The 21,866-nt window shown below is 37.3% G+C and overlaps 1 protein-coding gene across 1 annotated transcript in view; it reads left to right on the forward strand.

Annotated features, from left to right (window-relative positions):
- Positions 1 to 3,917: 3,917 nt before the first annotated feature.
- MED23 (mediator complex subunit 23) overlaps positions 3,918 to 21,866 on the forward strand; it is a gene marked incomplete at both ends in the record, with an annotated part of 30,926 nt that continues 12,977 nt past the window's right edge. Inside the window, 15 exon segments of the mRNA XM_079550347.1 lie at positions 3,918 to 3,977; positions 5,681 to 5,712; positions 5,814 to 5,901; positions 6,609 to 6,733; positions 6,871 to 6,982; positions 7,778 to 7,876; positions 8,431 to 8,532; positions 8,757 to 8,826; positions 10,403 to 10,515; positions 11,223 to 11,318; positions 11,914 to 11,931; positions 18,373 to 18,573; positions 20,212 to 20,355; positions 21,567 to 21,663; positions 21,666 to 21,711. Coding sequence (XP_079406473.1) covers positions 3,918 to 3,977; positions 5,681 to 5,712; positions 5,814 to 5,901; positions 6,609 to 6,733; positions 6,871 to 6,982; positions 7,778 to 7,876; positions 8,431 to 8,532; positions 8,757 to 8,826; positions 10,403 to 10,515; positions 11,223 to 11,318; positions 11,914 to 11,931; positions 18,373 to 18,573; positions 20,212 to 20,355; positions 21,567 to 21,663; positions 21,666 to 21,711 — 1,403 coding nt within the window.

Below are 21,866 nucleotides of genomic sequence, written 5' to 3' on the forward strand. Positions count from 1 at the left end.
AGCAAACAGCAACCACTAACAATCACTGGACTCTAATATACTGCAAAGTAAGCAAGACCCTTGGCAAGAACAGAAGCCTGCCATTTAATAGCTAGATCGCAGAAACAGAATGACTGAGATTGGTAGGTACCACTTGGGATTATCTACTCCAACCCCCCTGCCTCAATCAGTGTCCTCTAGATCATATTGCCCAGGATCACACACAGGTGTGTTCTGAATACCTCTAGAGAAACAGACTCCACAGCCCCTCTTGGCAGCCTATTCAGGGCTTTGTTAGTCTCACAGTGAAGTTTTTTCTTATGTGCAGATGGAACTTCCCGTATTTCAGGTTGAGCCCCTTGCCTCTTGTCCTGTTGCCGGGCACAACAGAAAACAGCTTGGCTCCATTCTATTGATACTCTTCCTTAAGATATTTGTACAGATTAATAAGATTCCCTCTCAGTCTTCTTTTTTCCAGGCTAAAGAGGCCTAGCTCTCTCAGTCTTCCCTCATGAGAGAGATGCTCCAGCCCCTTAATCATCTTTGTAACCCCATGTTGGACTCACTCTAAGAGCTCCATGTTGTTTTCAACAGCTATAACAGCTACAAATTTGGTCTAGAACATCCCAATCAAATTTGTCGTTATCTTGAATGTTATCTAGTCCCATCCTGGATTCCAAAAAGTACTCTTGTGGGTTAACCCCAGTAGACAGCCAAGCCCCACTCCTTCCCAGTGGGATGGAGGACAGAATAATAATGGCAAAAGGAAAAAAAGCTTTCAAGGTGAGTTAAAGGCAGTTTAGTAGGTAAAGGAAAGCTGCATGCACAAGCAGAGCACAACAAGGAATTTATTCACTACTTCCCCTCAGCAGGCAGATGTTCAGGTAATTCCAGGAAAGAATGGTGTTATCACACCTGTATGGGTACTTAAGGGTACTTAAGACTACAAAGAACTAGACAGGCTTTATTTATCTTTATTAATGAAAACACACCTTTATATTCATTCCTAGTCCATCTTCTAAAATGAATGGCATTCACATAGAGGGGAAAAAAAAAAAGAAGAAAGAAAAGAAGAAAAAGACAAAGCTTAATCATTTATCTCATAAATATTTGCAGGTAATCAGTTTGAATAAAAAGGAAAAATTAGAAACTCACATCTAGAATGCAGAGATCCTGGAAAGGAAGCCAAAAGGGGAAGTTTCATACCCAAAAAGCACCATGTAGTCACATCTGTTGTTCTGAAACACCACAGCATGCTTTACTGCTGTCTACAGATTAATTTTATTAATAAAAAAGGTGAGAGTAATAATAATCTAGATCAAGCAATCGGGTGCCAAAAAAATGGGTTATCGAATAAGTGAATGCTAGTATTACCTGGAAAAAAAAAAAAGAATACCTTATTCCTTTCTCCTTATTGTTCATTTATTTTGTAAACCATTTTAGCCTGGTCTTTCTCAGTAGTAAAACCAGCAAAATAACATTATAAAAATAAATTATAGATCAATCCACTAGTTAGAATGGATATAAAAGTTTCTTACTGTACTTGTATAACAATTCTATAATGCTACTTTTGATAATGTTTGCTAACTTTTTAAAAATATTTGAAGTGATTTTGTAAAGTATGTTTCCTTTTAAGTCACTGGAATAAGAGGGTCATTTCTTTCTCATGCAAATGTTTCTTTTCTTCCTTGTTTGGTAAAGCTTACATGCCCTGTATTACCTAACACACAGAATTCTCCAGGGCTTCATTCCTTGCCAAAAACACCTAGGCATAATCCCAGCCCTTAAGATCTGTACAGTTCTTCCTCTTTGACATTTGGGTCCTCGACACAAGGCATTACTTAAAACTGAATTGTGTATGTAACCGCCCTGGCTTGGGCCTCAGGGACTAGATTCTTTGCCATTGGTAGGATCATATGTATTGCAGTCTGACTAACATAAGATCTGGATGGATGAGCATGGTGGTTTCACACCGATGGGCAGCTCAGCTCCACTTCCCACTCCTCAACAGAACAGGGGAGAAAATATGATGAAAAAAACTCATTACATGGCTAAGATAAGGACAGGCAGAACATTCAATACTTACCATCACAGGGAAAACAGACTCAGCATAGGTAGATTAATATAATGTACTGCCTATTGAAAAGCAGAGCTTTCAGCAAACTAAAAACCAAACTAAAAAGACCCCTTCCATCCATTCTTTCTCCTTTCACAGAGTGGTGCAAGGGAATTGGGAATGGAGTCTACATTCACTCCATAATGCTTCATCTCTGCTTCTCCTTCATGGTCACTCTGCTTCTGCTCCAATGTGGGGTCCCTTCCACAGGATGCCATCCTTCCTCAACTAATCCCACATGCGCGTCCCACAGGCTGCAGTTCTTTAAGCACTGCTCCTACACATCTCCTTACCATGGTGCTCATTCTTCAAAGCAGACTACTCAAGTACAGGTCCCCACAGACAGCAGCTCCTTAAGCCCTCCTGCCCCATCAAGAGCTCCTCCAACTCAGGCCCTACTCCTGTGGGGCTCTCTATGAACTATACCTCCTTCAGGCCTCATCCACTGCTATGCATAGGCTCCTCCATAGCTTCACCTGGAGACCAGCTTTGTGTGGTTCTCGTGGGCTGCAAGGAGACAGCTTGCTCCACCATGGGCAACTACTGGTCTGCAGGGAACTGCTGCTCCAGCCTGGAGCACCTTGGATACCATAAATTGGTCTGTCAGGAAACTCTCTAAAACTTAAACTGGAGTTTAGAAAGCTGGCATTCTTTATTATAATCAGAGCTGGATGCATGGGTGTTGAGCTCCACCTGTCATGCATACCTTGCACAAAAGATCTTCAGCTTAAACACATTACTTGTGTTACATACACAGAGGTTTTCCCAGAGGTACGTACATATTCAATATTTGCTTTCACAATGGATTCCAAGCAGAACTTCCTTATTTATTTGGTACAAAGACTTCACAGAATTCTCTTTATCTGTTTGGTACAAAAACACAGACCCTTCCTGTTGTCTAAACAAACTATAGGGTCATCCATCAAGGGACTTACTGAGCATAACAATATCACTACAGTTTGCAGCACCTCCTGTCCTCCTGCACCAACCCTCTCACAACTCTCTCACTAAATGTTTCTCTCACATTTCTCACTCACATCTCCCAGTTGCTGTTGTACAGCCTCTTTCCCGTTTCTTCCGTTTGTTTTCCCAAAGGGACACACAGTGTTGCTTATGGCTGAGCTCTGCCCAGCAGCAGGTCCCTGTTGGAACAGCTGGAGCTGGCTTTTATCTGATGTGAGGCAGCGCTGGTCCCTGCTCGCAGAGGATATCTCTGCAGTTCCTACTGCTTTGACACACGAACCCAATGCAATAAGGGGTTAATTCATGAGCTAAGTCGCCGCTGGGACATCTTAGGGAGTTGAGACTACCTTGTAATCCAATTTTAAGGATAAAAGTGGGCTTGGTACATCTTAGGGCTGCAGCTGAAGGCATGGCTGGGAACTGCTGTTAGCCTGTGAGCTAGCAGTAAGGATCCTCAAGGCATAAGATGAGCTACACCACCTCCCAAGGGCTCCATTTCGCATCCTGTGATGGGAATGGATTTTGAGTTTGACAGAGAATTGCAGCAGGTTACCCTCCCAAGTGCTACCACTTGGTAAAAGACCAGCCAGTCTGCCCACAGTGCACAGAAACGCTCCAACACGTTGCTCTGACAGAATTAACAGCAGTTTCCGTGCAGGGATGCAGCGCAGATGCAGCGCAGAACCTCAAAGTCAGCAGGGACACGCAGCGACAGGCAGCCACCCAATGCACTGCGCGCAGGCGCTGCGCCCGCCCCGCTCCGCCGGAACTCCGTGACAGCCGGAGGGAGGGAACTTCCGGCTGGAGGGGGCGCCCTGCGCCTCCGTGTCCATCTAACGGAGGGCAGACCGGTGGGACAATGGCGATGTCTATGGTGCCCATGGAAACGCAGCTGCAGAGCATCTTCGAAGAGGTGGTGGTGAGTGTGTCCCGGATGCGTCGCGGCCTTTCTGGGCTGCTCGGCCGGCATCCCGCAGCGGGACCTGCGCTTTCGGGTCGTGTGCGGCGATCGGCGGAGCCCCGGAGTGCGGTGCGGAAATGATTCCTTAGAGCCGCAATTCCTCCTCTGCGCGGTTCTGTAAGGGGCTTGAGGCTGTGCGGAATGGAGCTGGGCATGAAGTAGGGGCAGCTTGCGAGGAGGAAGAAGCCATCTGAGCTGCGGAAGGGGAGGAAGATGAACTTAGAAGGAGAAGAAGAGGAGCAGAGCCAGGAGTTATTTAATTAGCGAGGCAACCCCATTGGCAATTTCTTAGTAGATTTGGGTAGTTCGTGGATCTTAGTGAGTGCTGTGGCCAGAAATACTGGGGTGGCATTGGCTGAAGATGTCCTGAACAGGAGCTTGATTGATGACAGGTAGAACCGGCAGTATCTGGTCTTGGAAAGGATACATATGTCTGCTAGAGCAATGCAACTGAAAATCGCAGAATCATGGAATGGTTTGGGTTGGAAGGGACCTTTAAGATCATCTATTCCATCCCCCTGCTGTAGGCAGGGACACCTCCTTCTAGACCAGGTTGCTCAAAGCCCCATCCAGCCTGGCCTTGAATGCTTTCAGGGAGGAGGGCTTCCACAGCCTCTGTTCCAGTGTCTCACCACACTCACAGTAAAGAATTTATCCGTAATATCTTGTCTAAATCTACCCTCTTCCAGTTTAAAGCCATTTCCCCTTGTCCCGTTTCTGTCTGCGCTTATAAGAAGTCCTTCCCCAACTGATGTGAAAATGGTGGTTTTCAGGAGTTGGAACACTGAATTTTTCTCTGTGCATTATAAAATGCAAATGCAAAAGGGTATACTTTTTCTTTAAATGAAAGAGTGCTTTTTGTTCACTCTTGATGATTTGTTTGTTTTGTTCTTGACGTCGCCATTCATGTTCTGTTTTCACATGTTTAACAACAAGATTTGATTGTGTGCTCACTGCCTTTTTTTTTTTTTTTTTTTTTTTTTTAGTAGTATTTTTTTTTTTTTGCCTGGAGTTGTTAGGGGACAACAACAAACTCTTCAGCTTTCCTTGCATTTGCAGATGAGAAAATATCAAGTTGTCACATTCACTGCTTCTATTACTGACTGAATGGATGGCAGTGAAACTTAAGTTTCCGTGCACAGTGGATGAATATCACATTCTCTTGAGGTGTTTCCAGGCCTTGAAATTTGGAAAGGATCACCAAAATGCCTTTGTTTTTCACACATTCTTTATTTCTTCCGTGTAATAATGAAAACACGTAGTGGTTACCAATCACATCTGAGTGTGATACAAAATTTCAATAGAAAGCAAAAGGGTACTATTTTAAAGAATTTTGCCTGTGTGTTAGGATAATGCTGTAGAAACTTAATTTCTAAGTGTGAAGGAAGAGCTATAGTTACAGAATTGAACAATTTTTCCAACCTTGGGACATAAAATAATCACTAGGTGCTTATGGGAAAGGGAAGAGAGGAGCCTCAGTCTGAATCCTCAGAGCAAGCAACCTCAATGTTGAGACTCTAGCATAACAGAAGAAATGCGTCTGTTTCTGACACAGTCCTGAAACAGTAGAATTTTTTTTCTTCAGTATTGTTGTGTCCTGATAGTGAGACATTCATAGAGAGCCTCTTCACAGTAACTCACTCTGGGTTTTTCTCTTGCAGAAAACTGAGGTAATAGAAGAGGCTTTTCCTGGGTGAGTGTAGATGTTTATTTTTGTGACTTTCTGTGTGTGTTTTTCTATTTGTGCTCTTTCTTTGGTGTAGTGCTAATAACCAATTTTCTTATTTGAATTAGTATGTTTATGGACACTCCAGAAGATGAGAGAACGAAACTGGTCAGCTGCCTGAGTGCTTTTAGGCAGTTCTGGAGCAGTCTTTCCCAGGTTAAGATTTCATTTGTTTCTTCAATATACTTTTGGGGAGCAGTGGAGGGGAAGATGGGGGTATAGTAAAACCTTAAGTAGTAATAGGCAAATATTTCAGGTAAAAGGTCTGTTTCTAGTCATTCGAGTCATCAGAATCTGATTTCAGATACAGCATAGTAAAGAATATTTACAAGAAAATTATTAGTTTTGACCTTAAGGACACTATATAGTTTTTTTTTAGGAAAAGGTAGTGTACATTTCTAATAAAGATAACCAACTGGAAGTGTAACAGTAAGGAAGAAGTTGTTTGTTACAAGTTTTTTGTGGAAGTGAGTAAGTAGGAAGAAAGAAAGTTCAAAAATTACCTTCTAAAAGTTAGATAGGTTTTCTTTCTGAAATGCAGTCATCTTCATTTTCAGTGAATTTGATTGTAACTCTGAAGAATAATGTAAAGCAATTGTATTTTAACCTATTCTTTGCTAATTCACATTTAAAGAAAGAAAAAATGACTATAGAAAAGTATGTCTTCAGTGGAAAATGTTTCCAGTATTATATCAAATGACTTGTAAGGAGAACCGGATGTTAGACAACTGGACTTCTAGCTTGTTAAATCGTGTTCTTATCTCCTGTCGGTTTCATTTCTTCATAATGGGACTTTTATATGAATTTTATTATTTGTCTTACTATTGTAAATGCACTATTTCTCCCCTCTGCTGCTTTTTCAGGAATCCCATGAGCAGTGTGTCCAGTGGATTGTAAGATTCATTCATAGTCAGCACAGTCCTAAAAGAATTTCTTTTCTTTATGACTGTTTAGCAATGGCAGTTGAAAGTGGACTTTTACCACCCAGGTAAGCTAAGATGCAGTGAGTTCAATACATGGAAGTTGCAGTGTTGGAGGGTGTTCTGTGAGATTATTTTTGAAGTATTGCTGGAGAGCTTATCATGCTTATTATCTGCAATTTATTCTTGTGTTGTCCTCTGATAGGATGGTTTGTGAGTCTCTGATAAACTCTGATACACTTGAATGGGAAAGAACACAGTTGTGGGCACTGACATTTAAATTGATCCGGAAGATCATTGGAGGTGTAGACTACAAGGTATCTTCCCTATGTTTCTTTTTTTATGAGAAGATATATTATTTTCTGGGTTTGTTTTTATGACTTTGTTTGCTTGGTTGATGAAATGAAAAAAAAAAAAAAAAAGTTCAGGGAGACCAGATTTAATGCTTTTTCATAAATAAATTTTATCTTAATAGGTAATTTTGTACAGGTATTCGACTCTTCCTTCTCTCCTTTTCTTTTTTAGTACGCTGTCACTTTCCATATCTTTATTATTTACAAACTAAGTAACCCTAAGGCAGTTGCTTAAGTGGTACGCATATAAATGTATTACTGTCAAACAGTAAAACCAAAGTTTTTGCATCTCCTCTTCCTCTTGTTGCTATGTATGAAGAGGGTCCTGAAAGCTGAGTCTTTAGCAAGGCACAAATCCAACACAAGTGGTAGAAGACCCAAGTATCTCTTGCAAAGTACCACCTCACCAGTGATAGTAGGCTTGTTAGAGCAAAAACCATAATTCACAGGATTGATCTAAAGACCTAAAGGCAATCTACATAAGCTCATTGATTCTCTGGATGCTCATAAGAATTGTAACATTTATTATTCTCATCTGGAGTATGCTGAAGTTGTGAAATTCCAGAAGGAGTTTAATGTCATGAACATTCACATTCTCACTAGCAGTGTGCCTTCTAACACTTAGTAAAAAAACAAAAAAAAAAAAGCAAAAAAACAACTGATTTTGCTGAAAATGCTGTCTGACCACATTGATTGTGTAATCTTTCTGCCAGAAATAAAGAATATCAAGGAATATTAATGTTTTCTGCTTTCTTCTAGGGTGTACGCGATCTGTTGAAAGTGATCCTAGAGAAAATCTTAACAATTCCAAACACTGTGAGCTCAGCTGTTGTGCAACAGCTTTTAGCAGCAAGAGAGGTAGTTATCTGAATTTTATATACCACTATGAAGGGAGACACATTCTTTTGGCCTCATTCTTTTGCCACTCATCAGTATTCAATACCCAGGGTGGCTTTCTTTGAGAGTTGGTATAGATCACCAGCAAAGACATGGTTTTTGTGCTCTAATTGTTTCTGTAATTGTGTTTCATAACTCATTCAAGGAGCTTTTTGGGGATGCTGTAGGTAAGGAAGAGTCAGATCTCATGTTTGACTTACTGAGGTAAGCTGAATGAGAGAAGATACTAAGATTACCTTCCTTCTTTTTCCTTAGTGAGTGAAAGTACTAGTTGTTTTCAGTGTTACGTAGGCAGGTGTAAAGGCATAGATTTACTTGGGTTTAAACAAAGCTAGCTTATGCTAGTACAATTAAAAAATTTTAATCTAGCATAGTATCAGAGTACAACTTAAGAATAAATGTATTAATTCTTACCAATACATATTTTCATGGGTTACCTCAGGCTAGTGTATAGACTGCATCTTTGTTTGTCTTATTTATAGGCTTTTTACACTGATATATTTTTCTACTTGCAGGTGGTAGCCTACATTTTAGAAAGAAATGCATGTTTGTTACCTGCCTACTTTGCAGTTACTGAAATCAGAAAACTATATCCTGAAGGAAAACTTCCACACTGGGTAATGATGAGATCTAAAATCAAGCAATTGGTTTTCATAGAGCAAAACTCTAAATCTTTTTTTTTTTTGTTTTAATCAAACATAAGAAGATTTAAAAATCTCTTGTTGTTTTAGTAGATTTCTACTTATCTTAATAAAACGTATAAACATTTTTGTCGTAAGTATTCCTTATCAGTATATGCAACTTAAACTCTTAACCTAATTTTGTTCCTCTTCTCACCCAGTTACTAGGTAATTTAGTATCGGATTTTGTGGATACCTTCAGACCTACAGCAAGAATAAATTCCATTTGTGGTAAGGGAACACTTCAAAACAAGTTAACTATTTCATTTCATATGACAAAATTCTGTTGTATTTGTTTCATGTAGTGTACTTCCTTTTGTCAGTTTGTTTTACGGGTCCCTTCTCTTCAGTTTTTTGTATTTTGACTATGAGTTGATAGTGAAAGTATACTTTTGTTACGTAGACAGCCAATTAATTTCTAAATAGAACAGACTGTAGGAAAATCATAACTTTTCTATGTGTAAGGATTTTGAGCTACTGTAGGTTCACTGGTATGTTAGCCATAGAATATTTTCTTATTTCAGTTTCCAATGGAGCACCTGTAGCTCTCAGCCTCCTCCCTATTCTTACAGACAAATAGGGATGTGTAAACATTTCTTTTCTAGTTGATTATTACCTTTTCTCTTCCATGAAAGAAAAGCTCACCTTAATTCATTGCTAGAAATAGGCAGAGTAAAGTTTGGCTGTTTTAATTGTGATGCATCTTGCTGTTTTCTTCGAAAAAAATAAAATACCTTCTATTTACTTGAAATGACAGCTGCATTATTTCATAGCTTCAAGAAGTTCTATTCCAAACTTATTCAATGAGATTCAAAGATTAAAGATGTGAAATCATCTATATTGTCCCCAACCATTTTGTTTCCAAAGCATGTAGTTATTCTACTTATTTAAAAAAAAAAAAAAAGGTTGAAGGGAAGATAGAAATATTTATACTTATTTTATGTGACAATAGTATGGTCAGTTTGGATAACAGAAGCCACAGAACTTGAACTGACAGTGCAATTTAGGTCAAAGTTGAGGCACCTAGTACTTAGGTGCACAAGGAGTCCAGTTCAGATACTTCTGTTTAAGCAACTGAAATAAATCCTAGGTGTCTTGTCTAGACTGTCTTGTCTAAATTTACATACAAAAAAACTTGTTGGTGTGCAGTCTGAATCACACTGGACTCCGCTGACTTAGTTGGCTAGATCTCCACTGTCTGTAACTGGACATGGACACTTAGAATTGACTAAGTTCATCTCATGCAGATACTTGCCTGCATCATTTTAGGGGATGAAAGAAGGAAAATGGAAATAATAGATTGTATATTTACGTTAGTAATGCAATTTTGGCGGAAAGGGTTAGTTAACCAAAACTTGATCCCTAGTCCAAACAGTGGCATTAGAGCGGTTTTTGAGTGAACTGGAAGCTCTTTGGGCACAGAAGTTGCTTCTCTCAGAGTAGAATAACACTGTGACACCTTATGGAATAAGTTTTTATTTTGCTTGTGTTTATGGTTTGCCACACAATATGAATTGCTATAATTTTTTTTCCCATGGGAGTTAGTGTTAATTATTGCAAATGCTTTTTATTTTCTGTGTACTCCATCTGAATAGATGGGGATTTAATTCCTTAGATATTCTATTAGCTGAAAAGTTGAACTTCCAATTGAAAGAATAATCAACCTCAAACAATGCCATGCTAAAAGGACTTAAACGTAGAAGTTTAAGGAGAGCGTAAAAGTGGCCGAGGCCAGTTTTTGCATCAGAATGATTAACAGTAGACGAACTTCATTATTTTAGAATTCATAATGTTTCATTGCATATAGGTCGCTGTAGTCTTCTTCCTGTGGTAAATAACTCAGGTGCTATGTGTAACTCGTGGAAACTGGATCCTACAACTCTTCGTTTTCCTTTGAAAGGTCTCTTACCATATGATAAGGTATGCTTTACTAATCTTCTAAAACATATAATATTCAAGAAATATGAAGGTTTTATATCACAAGGAGAAAAAGTTCAGTGGTGGATACTCTACTGTTAAAACCAAGCTAATGTTGCAGTTAGTTATAGATGTTTTTGCTGTGATATGTATTTTAACCTTTATGTGGGTTACCTTCAAAGTAGCATGTGGTGTAATCGCTGCACAGGATGCTGAAGAAAGACATTTGACGTTCTTTGTCAGTGTATGCATGTGGGTGTAAGCAAGAGTAGGGAGTTGAATGAAAGTTAGTTTAGCAATGAGGAGATGGGGAAAATAGTTTCTTCTTTTCTGTACTCTTTGTTTTTCCATAGGAAAGATTATTTTACAATTAAAATGTAAGTTAGCTTAGAAAACTTAAAAGTCTGGAGTGTGAAACAGTGGCATACTGGGAGAACTGAGACTGCAGCATCTCAAGCCTGTTTTCAGAATGCACGCTGTTAGTTAAAGAATGTCTTTCTATTTGACCCCCATAACCCCAGCTCTGAGGAATAGTGGTTACTTCCTCCTTTCTTTTGGGTATCAGAAAAAAGACTTGCACTGATAAATCTGTGTGGGTAAAATGCTCGCTGCTGTGTTGCTTAATTCAGTCAAATGAGATAATGTTAATAATAGTCTTGAGGCAATATATGTTTGTGTGTGTTTGCTTTTTTTTTTTCTTTTTTTTGAAGGATCTGTTTGAGCCACAGACTGCTTTGTTGAGATATGTGCTGGAACAGCCGTATTCAAGGGATATGGTCTGCAATATGCTAGGTCTGAACAAGCAGGTACTGTACTGTGCTGTAACATGTGATTTAATTCTGCATAGAATCTGCACTATTCTTTTTCTCTTTTCTTTGCTATAGCTAACTAAGCAAAACAGTTTAGGTCCAGAGAGTGATTTTATTTTTATTTTTTTAGTTTTTTTATTTTTATTTTTTAGTTTTTGATGAGATCATATTAGGTTAATTGGACACTGTTGTTCCTATCATTTGTATATTGCTTTACGAATGTTAAATTGAAAAATAGAGATTTAAAATATGATTTTTTTTTTGCATTGCTTTTTTTTCCTATAAGGCCAGCCTCAAGTACACCTTTGACAGACAGTAGAAGACTGCTAGCTCAAAAAGAAAAAATGGTTATCGTTCCCATCAGTTTTCAAAATATTGTATTTTGTTATATTGGCGTGTTACAGTACTAGAGAAATGGAAATCTGTGTTTTGTTTTGTTTTGTTTTTCTTTTTATATCTTAGAACTGGGAGGGCTTAGTCTGACTTGGGGATCCTTGAGGCTGGCCTCATAGTCACTGTTTTGTCTTTTCTTTTTTTCTTCCTTTATTTTTGTTCTGTCCTGTCTTGTCCTGCCCATCCTCCAATGCTCTAGACCTTGAACATTGCTCAGGTATGTTCACAACCTTACTGTTGTATTGTGACTAACGATACGCTGGCCGCTTTGTAGCCACTGATTCCAGTTAGAGAATACATGTACAGTCAGGGCTTGAAATTGGCAGGACCACTAGCCAAGGGCAAATTCTCAATACATATCTCTTGATATTTGAGAGATGTAGCGTGAAATTGACAGTGAGTGATCCTTTGATGCAAAGATTTTGATTGGAATGAACTTCTACCATTTCCTTTACCAGTCACAAGAACTTTTACTGCTGGAATTTTCAGATGAGTAGAGATTCATAGTTCAATATCTTTCCTTGTGCAAGTGGAAAAACAGCCACTGCACCTGACAGTAAAATTTTAAACCTGTAAATACAATCGTTATTAAAAACAAACAAACCAAAAAAGAAAAAAAAAAAAACCCTAAAAATTTTAATAAGGAAAGGCTTTACTAGTGGATTTTTTTTATTAGGAACCCTCTGTAACAAACCTCCCAACAGGTAATTATGATATCCTCCAAACTAGGTAAAAGAAAGTGCTGAGAGAAGTATTTCCTTTTAAAATTTGCCTACTTATGTTTTCTTTGGTTTCTGTTTTATTCTTTAAAAGCAAACAAAAAAAAGAATAACGACAAGCCTAAAAAAGTCAAACAAGCAGACTTTGTTTGAAATTTAAGTATAGGTACTGTATTTTCAGTTGATCCTTTGCTACAATTCCACTCCTACTCAAAAAAAAAAAAAAAAGAAAAAAAAAGAAAAAAGAATCTTTTTAAGATTTATAAAATAGCGTTGCTGTTTGCAATACTATAGTGAAGGTTGTGTCAGTGTTTCCATTTAAGAAACTTTTTTCAGATTTGTCACCTGACTATGAAATTTACATGATCCTGAAACCTTGTGTATGCATTTCCCATTTTAAGTGAAATACGCGAATGCTCCAGTGCTCTTTCTGGATTGAGATAATGGGTTTGAACGTGCGCATACCTGCACCTTCCTAGACGGTGTGCTGCGTACATCAATCTTCTGTATTTGAGACTCCTAAAGCAGCTGAACTGTTGGACTTCAGTAATGAGCTGCTAGGTTTAGTGATCAGATGAGTACTACTTGTATTCTGTGTCTATTTCTGTGTCTACATTTAGTAATAAATCAGACTTTTCCTCTGTATCTTGTAGTTGGTAAATTATACAAGACCTATACAAAAGTATTTCTTGAACCCATTTTATTTTTCTAAGCTATCTGTGCCTTACAGTCAAAAACTGTCAATGTTAAAAATGCTGTTTTTTTGATTTCTACTTTGCTGTTCTCTAAAAATAATTAAAGGAAATTCGATTGAAGTAATGAAATATATTGAAGTTTTCTTAAAATTTGCTTTCTAGCGTAGGAGCTTCTACACAAAGTTTCAATCTAGCATGAAATTTTATGGCCAAGGAACAAACTTGAAGAATGTAGCTTATAAAGGAAATGCTGACAGAACATGAACTATAGCTAGCTGTGCTGCTACAACTACACCATCATAGGGGTGTTAGGCTGCTGAAATGGAAATTTATGAGTCAGAATAGAAATTCAGCATAGGGTAGTGTAGTGGTATAGAACAGGAAATGTTAAATGTTCTACTTAAACATTTATGTTGTTTAAAGCAATAGTTGTAATCACTTCCAGGTACAAATTGACTTTATAGTTGGATTTGTTAATGTAGCCTTTGACCAAAAAAATGTGCTTTTAAAGTCATGTAACTGCATTGGTGTTTTCTGTAAAATGGCTGATAATTATGTATTTTATTGTTAGAATGGAACTAATCTGTATACATTGATTGTCACAATAATAAGATGCTTAGCATTGCAAATAGCACCAAGTTTGTTTCAAAAACAAGTACAGAAACACCTCGAAGTGATAATCAGGCATTCCTTTTTACTTATATGAAGCTGCTTGTATACCCTATCAACTATTCACACAGATCCATTTGCAGGATTGGAGCCTTCATTTGAATCTTTTGGCATCACAATCTAGGTATGGTTCAGCAAATCAGAAATTTGCCCTAGTTCTTGAATATTGTTGAAGATGAACGATGAAGTTCTCTGGTTCAGTCCTAACTAAGCAGATATATATTAGAAAAGTGTTCACTTGAACCGTCTCTGTGTTGTGTAGAAAATACAAACCCAGCTGTCCTGCTAACCTTGCAGAGAAAAACATGAAGGTAAAATTTGATATGTTTTTGGATTCATATGTTCCTTTCAGAAATTGAAGGTTTGTTGTGGGATTTTTATGAGCTTTTCATGTATCTTTATCCATTATGTGGGTTTAAGTCCAGCTACAGTAATGCCAACTTCAGAATATTCCTTTTCTTGGAGTGTGGGGGTGGTTTTTTTGTTTGTTTAGTTTAGTTTTTTTTGGTTTTGTTTTTTTTTTGCTAGTGCATACTTTTGAGTGGGGTTGTATTTTCCTTTGTATACCTCTGTGAAATGGCTTGTAAGAAGCATGGTTCTATCATATCACTTCTGTATTAGTTGTTGGCTGGAGTAATGCTGCCTTCTTTTAAATTTATTTTTAAAATAATTTTGTTGAGATATGCCACAGTCTGTTGGGTTTTTTTTAATTGTTATTTTTTTTGTTTGGAAAATGCTTAACAGTTAATAGTATGTTAATACACTGATGCCAAATTAAGATTAAACTTGGAGATCCTATTTAAAGGAGTCCTTGAAACAGTTGCATATTGAAATCATGTTTCAGTAATGTCTTAAAACAGTCATGAAACTAGTTTGGAACATTTTGATTTACATTTTGGCCTTCTATATGCATACAATTTTGCTTTAAAAAAAAAAAGCTCTTTTTCTTGCATGATTAGTCTGGATGGCATTGCCTCTTAACAGTGAAGTTGACTCCAAGTTTACATTAAACTTCGATTTCTTTGGGTTGAGGAAAATTTTAAAACAGACAATTTTTCATGTCTTATTTCTGTAATGTTATACAAACATTTAATTGGGAGCTGTAATATTAGTGATTCTGTAAATCATCAGTAGTGATCTGTATGAGTTTATGAAATTACCTGTACCATACTCTGCCCAGGTGAAAGTATAGCTGCAGTCTTTCCTAACTACAACCAGAACAGTTTGAGAAAGACACTTATTTAATGCCTGTCCATGCATTGTGGCAGTAGAATTAAAACATCAAGCGAAAGGAATGATGTAATGCAAAACCTGACTTTCCTTTCCCTTTTTAATATACTGTGTATTGATCTTGGAGGCCTGCTTTCTGATATTACCAGCGTTAGCTTGGCAAAATACTTAGGCTGTGATTACTGTTTTGGATGCATTTTTGGTTGTCTGTGTTTTAAGAACACTTGAGTGCATTTTTCTCATTAGAAAATGAGTAAGATTCAATGAGGAAAACTTTAGAATGCCCAATAGTCTTAGCAGAAATAGAATCTGATATAATATAAGCAACATAAAAGGCTAGATTTGAGTCTTGGTAGCGTATAACTTTGGAAAATGGAAGTGAGATCGGACTGTAGTGTCATTCTATGTGAAAACTTTGAGCTGGATTTATATATGGAGACAACCCTTTCTCAACAAGTTTCTGAGACTGGCCTCCTGAATCCATTCTTGAATTTAGCTGTATAGCTCAAAAATATAAAATGTTGTTTCTTAAAATCACTTAAAATGATAATAATCTGCAGGTAGCCTCACTGAATTCTTAGAATACTTTACCTTGAGGGCAGTCTTTTTTTTTTTTTTTTTTTTTTTTTTTTTAAAAAAAAAAAAGCAATTGAAGATTTGATGTACTTCAGAAGGCTACCAGTTGTACATTGGAGGGCTGGTCTCAGAAAGTTTTAGTATCAGATTGTCACAGTAGAACTTCTTTTTCCCTTGTATTTCTGTATGATTTAGTAGTGTTTTCAGTGCTGTTATGTATTTGTCAGTCATTTACAGATTATTTCCAGAGCAAAATGGAGAATGTGTTTATGTAACAAAATTAAAATATTTTCTTTTTTGAAAAAAAGAAAAACCAAAGTGGTTTTTGAATGTTGCATTTTTTCCACATATATAAAGTATATTCATATACAAAATTAGTCTCTCTTTAGGCATTTCAAACCACAAATTCCTGTTTATTTTTGAGGAAAATCAGCCCTCAGAGTCTCAATGCATATTGAGGTGCTGTATTTCAGTTATGAGTGCTGAATAAAACAAGACAAGACCCCAATCCTGCTTACACACTTGCAAGTGCAGTATTTTATTTTGAGTAATCCAAAAACTATAGGTACAAAATTTGTGCTGAATATCTTCAATGAAAATATGCAAAAAATGCCAGAAAGCTAGTTAAACAAGATGGAATGTGAAATTTTGCTTTGTCTTTCATAGGCTACTGTAAAACAATGAAATGATGAATTTCAGAATAAAAAGATGAATTTAATTATTTCTTCCCACTGATGAACTTTTTCCCAGTCTTAGGATTATTAAGAATAGTAAAAATTCCTACTGGAAATTCTGGCTTTCTTTTTAACAGTAATATTTTCCTGTTGTATTCTTTGAATAACTTGATCCTAATTTAATATAGCCTAACATGATTAGGCCTGTGGACATTAACCCAGTGCTTAGCAAACTATTAAATTTCAAGCCCTGTACGTAGTAGTTTTGCATGCCAGATTATAAACTAGTCTGTAGTCTTGTCTGTTGCACCCTGCTCTGCTTCATAAGTAGTTGCTCTGGGGGAGTGGGGACGATGGGATAATGGAAAAAAAAACCAAAAAACCCAAAACAATGAAATCGAATTATTCTCATTTGGAGTGTTAATATTGCTCTCTGTAAACCTGTAGTGTGGTTGATCTGTGATAATGGCATTGTGTACTGGAAGAGAAGGTGAAACAGTAACTGATGCTTTCTGTTATAGTTAGAGGTTTGTGTTAAGCATGCTTCAAGAAAACACAGCTAGAATTGTAGCTTTCTGCAGTTTGGGGCTGGTGAAGAGCATGCAACAGGGGATGCTGTTCATTATATTTTGTCAATTTTTCCAATTTTTGCATATTATGTTTTATTAAGAAGAATCTCTTTGTTTTTATGGGAAAAGATTACCATTGATGAATGTTAGAACAAGCATCCCCTTTCAGCATCTCTCTTTCCTTTTGTTATTTCTTACTTTATTAATTAAAAGGTTTTTAGGCTGCCTGGCTAGAAAGTCAAAGAATTCATCTAAGGCATCCCTAAAATATTTTGAGTATTTGGATAATCTTCTTAAACTGTTTTTACGTATGCCTTATGGCCTCTAGTAAGGCAAACTGCATTTTCATGATTAGTGTTTGAGCAGCTTGGTTCCTTTTCTTTGGTATCATTTAAAGTAGTAATGTTTTCTTTAAGGCTGCATTATGTTACAGGTGTTAGATGTAAAAATTTTGAAAATGGAAGAAAAATGGGACCATTCCTGAAGAGATCATAATGAAACAAACGGAAGTTACATTATTCCCATCATGCTAGCATCATGAATTTAACTGGAATAAGTTACATTCCACACTGCTTTTTGTCCTTAGTAATAACACTGTTCACATACAGGGTAATAAAAAGTTGTTGTCCTTGATATTAAAGTTGATGGTCTTCACATGTAAGATTTATGGTCTGAGTTTCAGACTACTGGTGGTGTTCCTGGTATATACACATCTGTAGTAACATATGGACCTGAATATATGTAGTGTGTTTCTTACTTGATTATTGCTGAAGATCTTTGGAGGAGGTGTGTTATTTAAAATGATGTATGCGTTTTGCACAGCTCTCTGTGGAGATAGTAGCAATCAAAATCCAGCATGTAAAGAGTTCAGTGCTGTGATACACATTGTGCACAGAACAGTAATTACACAGAACATACCACTTAGCTTAATTTTCAAGTCTTTTTGATTCTGTATTGCACCAGCTGTGTCTGTAGGACTTCTACTTTTAGGAGTGTTAATTCTGCTGCTAGTTGTAGATGAGCTCAAAATGAGAGTGAGAAGGAGAAGAAATAGGCATTAAATGCCTGTACTGTGTGTTGGGATGCTTCTTCTGGTTTTGGCAGTATTGTTGATCTCTCCTTTGAAATTTCTTTAAAGAAGAGGGGGGAAAACAAAAGAAAGCAACAAAAAGCAGTGTATTAAAATAATGAATTATGTTTTCTGTAAGATCAAAAAAATAAATATTCTGCACAAACTTACTGAAAGTAGAGACAAGAAATACCAGATGGTTTTTTTTTTTTGCATACTGATGATCTGTCTCATGGAACTGAGTACAGAATAATGCAATGCTTGATAAAATGTAAAAAACATTATGACCTGTAACGTAGTGCAGCTTTAACGCAGTGGCTTATCCTTAACTTAAGTTCAGACTTCATTTCATGCTTCCCAGCCTTCTGTCAAAATACTGTACTGTAATTGCAACTGTGCAAGTTCTGCAGTTAATGGCAAGGCTTTTGGAATACTGTATCTGATCTCTGCCTTACAGCACAAGCAGCGCTGCCCTGTGCTGGAGGACCAGTTGGTGGATCTTGTGGTGTATGCCATGGAACGGTCTGAGACTGAAGAGAAGTTTGACGATGGTGGAACCAGTCAGCTTCTGTGGCAGCATCTCTCCAGCCAGCTCATTTTCTTTGTGCTCTTTCAGTTTGCAAGCTTTCCTCATATGGTCCTGTCACTCCATCAAAAGGTAAATTGTTTGTATCGATCCCTGCTGGTAAGAGAGATAGTAAAAATACTAAATTTAAAAAATAAACATTTTTGATTTTTAATAGGATAGTGAGCACTATCCTATTACTTCTTCAAGAAGTACCTTATGTGTAACATTTTTCTTTCATGTTGTGCTCTGTAGAAGTGACTCAAATTCTCGAGTTACATTGTGTTATACTGGATATATGGTGAATGATTTTTGCAGTAAGAGTAGTGTGCTGGAGCTAGTTATCCAGAGAGGTGGTGCAGATCTCTTTCCTGGAGGCATTCAAAGTCAAGCTGGACAGGTCTGAGCAACTTGATCTAGCTGTAGCTGTCCCTTGTTCACACAGAAGAGCTTGACTAGATGTCTTTTAAATCTTTTTAATCTTTTAAAGACCCTTCTGAGTCAAATGATTCTGTGATTAGTTTGGTCTATTGTAGCTTATTCCGATATGGGATATTGTATATTTGGGTTCGAAATATGTTAGTTGCTGGACCTGGGAGGAGCTAAAGAAACATGCCTTGTAAGTGGATGCAAGAGTCTGTCTTGTTTTTCTAACCAATCAAAGATCATTTGTCCAATTACAGTGGCAATAGCATTATAATCTGAAGTTTATTGCTCCTTCCTCATAGTAATACTGTTAAAAGTGATGCACTTTCAAGTATTTACCCTTTCCTTTTTGAATTCTGAAGGTGGTGGTATCATTCTTCCTTAAGAAAGGGTAGGAAAGGTTAAAGTGTATCAGCAATATCCTGAGTTCTCTTCTGGAAGAGTTGTGGTGCTGATGGTATGAAAAAGATGTTCTTTCTACTTGCTGTAGAATTAATTTATAGCTATATGTGGATAAAATTTCTAACATGCTATGTATCTTTGCACAGTTACATGAATATCCAAATGTATTACATATATATAGTGAATATCCACTTACTGCATTATTTTTCTTTGCCTATTTTGGTAGCCCTAAAATTAGGTTGCTTTCTTATAATGGCTGTTAATGAGCCTTCGGTGAAGTAAACCAATGTTATTGAAGCAATGGGTGCTATGCCACAAAATTACACAAATGTAAGTTAAAAACAAATCAAGCTAGATTAGAAATTGTGTACTCATTATTGAAGAATTGCTGTTACAGCCAAACTAAAACTGAAACTACATACATGAAAATCAGGCATGTCTAGACAAGTCCAGATGAAGCAAACTGAAGTTGTTTGGGTTCTGAGACTTTTTAAAATGGAGTTAATATAAAACCCACTACGTGCTGCTATCTCTTGCAATACTGCCTTTGGCTACAGGGCTGCAGTGTGACAGTTTAAGTCACATAGTTGAGTTGCTTTTTTTATTTGTTTTTGATTTTTGGTTTTTGTTTTTCAAAATGGTGTTCTTGAAGAGCTAAATACACTTTAAATGTTACTGTTAATTGCTGTGGCCCACACAGTGTTTTTGTGTTGGGACTACTTGCCTTTTCATCATCTTTCTGAAAGTCTGGCATGTATTTCTGCTTATATTCTGCCATAAAATGCCAAATAACCTCTGAAAACTCGAGCCATTTTAGCCTCCTCTTTTACTTTCATTGGATCTTCACAGAGATTTTCTTTTTCCTACCTGCAACATTTGTCTGTTATTGAGTGTTTTTGACAGTTGGCAGGCCGTGGCCTCATTAAAGGAAGAGACCATCTGATGTGGGTGCTGCTGCAATTCATCTCTGGCAGCATCCAGAAGAATGCGCTGGCTGACTTCCTCCCTGTTATGAAGCTTTTTGACCTCCTTTATCCTGAGAAAGAAGTAAGTCTTCTCTTTGATTATTATTCAACATGACACCTTTGTATATAGATATCACTATTTGTACAGTCAACAAATTTACAGTTGGAAGAGTAGCATGGGTAGGGTGGTACACTTTACAGGTGTTATAGTTGGAAAGACTATCGTGGTGAAACAGGGACAGTCAAGGAAGAAATGCTCACCTGTATCTGAGGATCTAGTATAGCAGTGGAAAACTCCAAAAAGAAGAGATCTCTAGAAGGACATCCTTTCCTAGTAGTAGTCAGTCCTTAAATGGGGTCTAGGAGGTGTGGAGCCTGGCTCCCACCTGTCCTCCCAGGTCTGGCCCAGTCCGTGCCTCAGGTGGTCAATCAGTTGGTTCAGGCCATGACTCAACAGTTCCCATATACCTTTGTTCTTCAGTTGGTATTGCACCAATGCACTGCTTAGTTGGAGATTCATATAATTAAATGAAAGATTTCCAGTACTTCCCAGCTATGTTTTTTTCAGTAACCACATATGTCCAGTGTTTGGGGTTTTTTTAACTACAAAACAATGAGCACAACCAAAATCTTAAGTCATGTTGTCCCTAAGTTTTGTTTGACTAAGGTTTTGAGAAGGTGTTTGTTAGAGCCCTGAGAATATACTATTAAGGAATAGTATACAGATTCATTGTTACGTCTGTGAATACATTATCAGATACTTTTTCATGTGCAAGTAAAATGAACAAGACACTTTAAATTTGTTTAGTATTAATGACTGCCTAAAATTCTTTCTGTAATCTTACATCAGATCCTAGTTATGCTTGGTACGTTTCTCTAGAATGAATGTTCTTGAGGTAGAGGAGAGTTTAGAGAAAGTTATTAAACCTCCACAACAGTTCTGTCAGTGAGATATCCTCATTGCTTGCTTTTACAGTGTCTTCTGTTTTGGATCAGGAGGTAAGTTAACAAAAATGTGTGATGCACCAAACTGATAAGGTTGAGTGTACTGTTTTTTCCTCCCAGGGAAAGGAGGGAACAGAAATTCTGTAGTACAATTTGTTGCGTGATCTCACAGATGTTTCATTACCACAAACTATGAGAAGAGTGACTGGATCGATTACTTTAACTGTAGTGATGGGCTTTGAGTTACACTTCCTTCAAGTTTTCGTGGGAATATTGTGGATACTGGCTACACTGGTTTTCTCTGTATTAGTACATGCAGCATCATCACTGGATTGTTTCCTTCTTCAGTGTATTCCTGTACCTGATATTAACAAACCGCAGTCCACTCATGCTTTTGCGATGACCTGTATTTGGATTCATCTGAATCGGAAGGCGCATAGCGACAACTCAAGTTACAGATTCCCATTCCTCATTCTCTTAAGCATCACCATGAGTGAGTTATGTTCTTTGTTGTTACACTTTGGTATGTTTGTAGACATAATGGAATAAGACTCGTCAAGTCTATGTTCAGAAGGTATTGTGTGCTGGGATGTTGTGTAAGGGTTACTAAAGAATTGAAGCAGCACTAAGATCTCAAGTAAAAATACT

The sequence above is a fragment of the Tetrao urogallus genome (assembly GCF_951394365.1).
Source record: "Tetrao urogallus genome assembly, chromosome: 2".
NCBI classification, from domain to species: Eukaryota; Metazoa; Chordata; class Aves; order Galliformes; family Phasianidae; genus Tetrao; species Tetrao urogallus.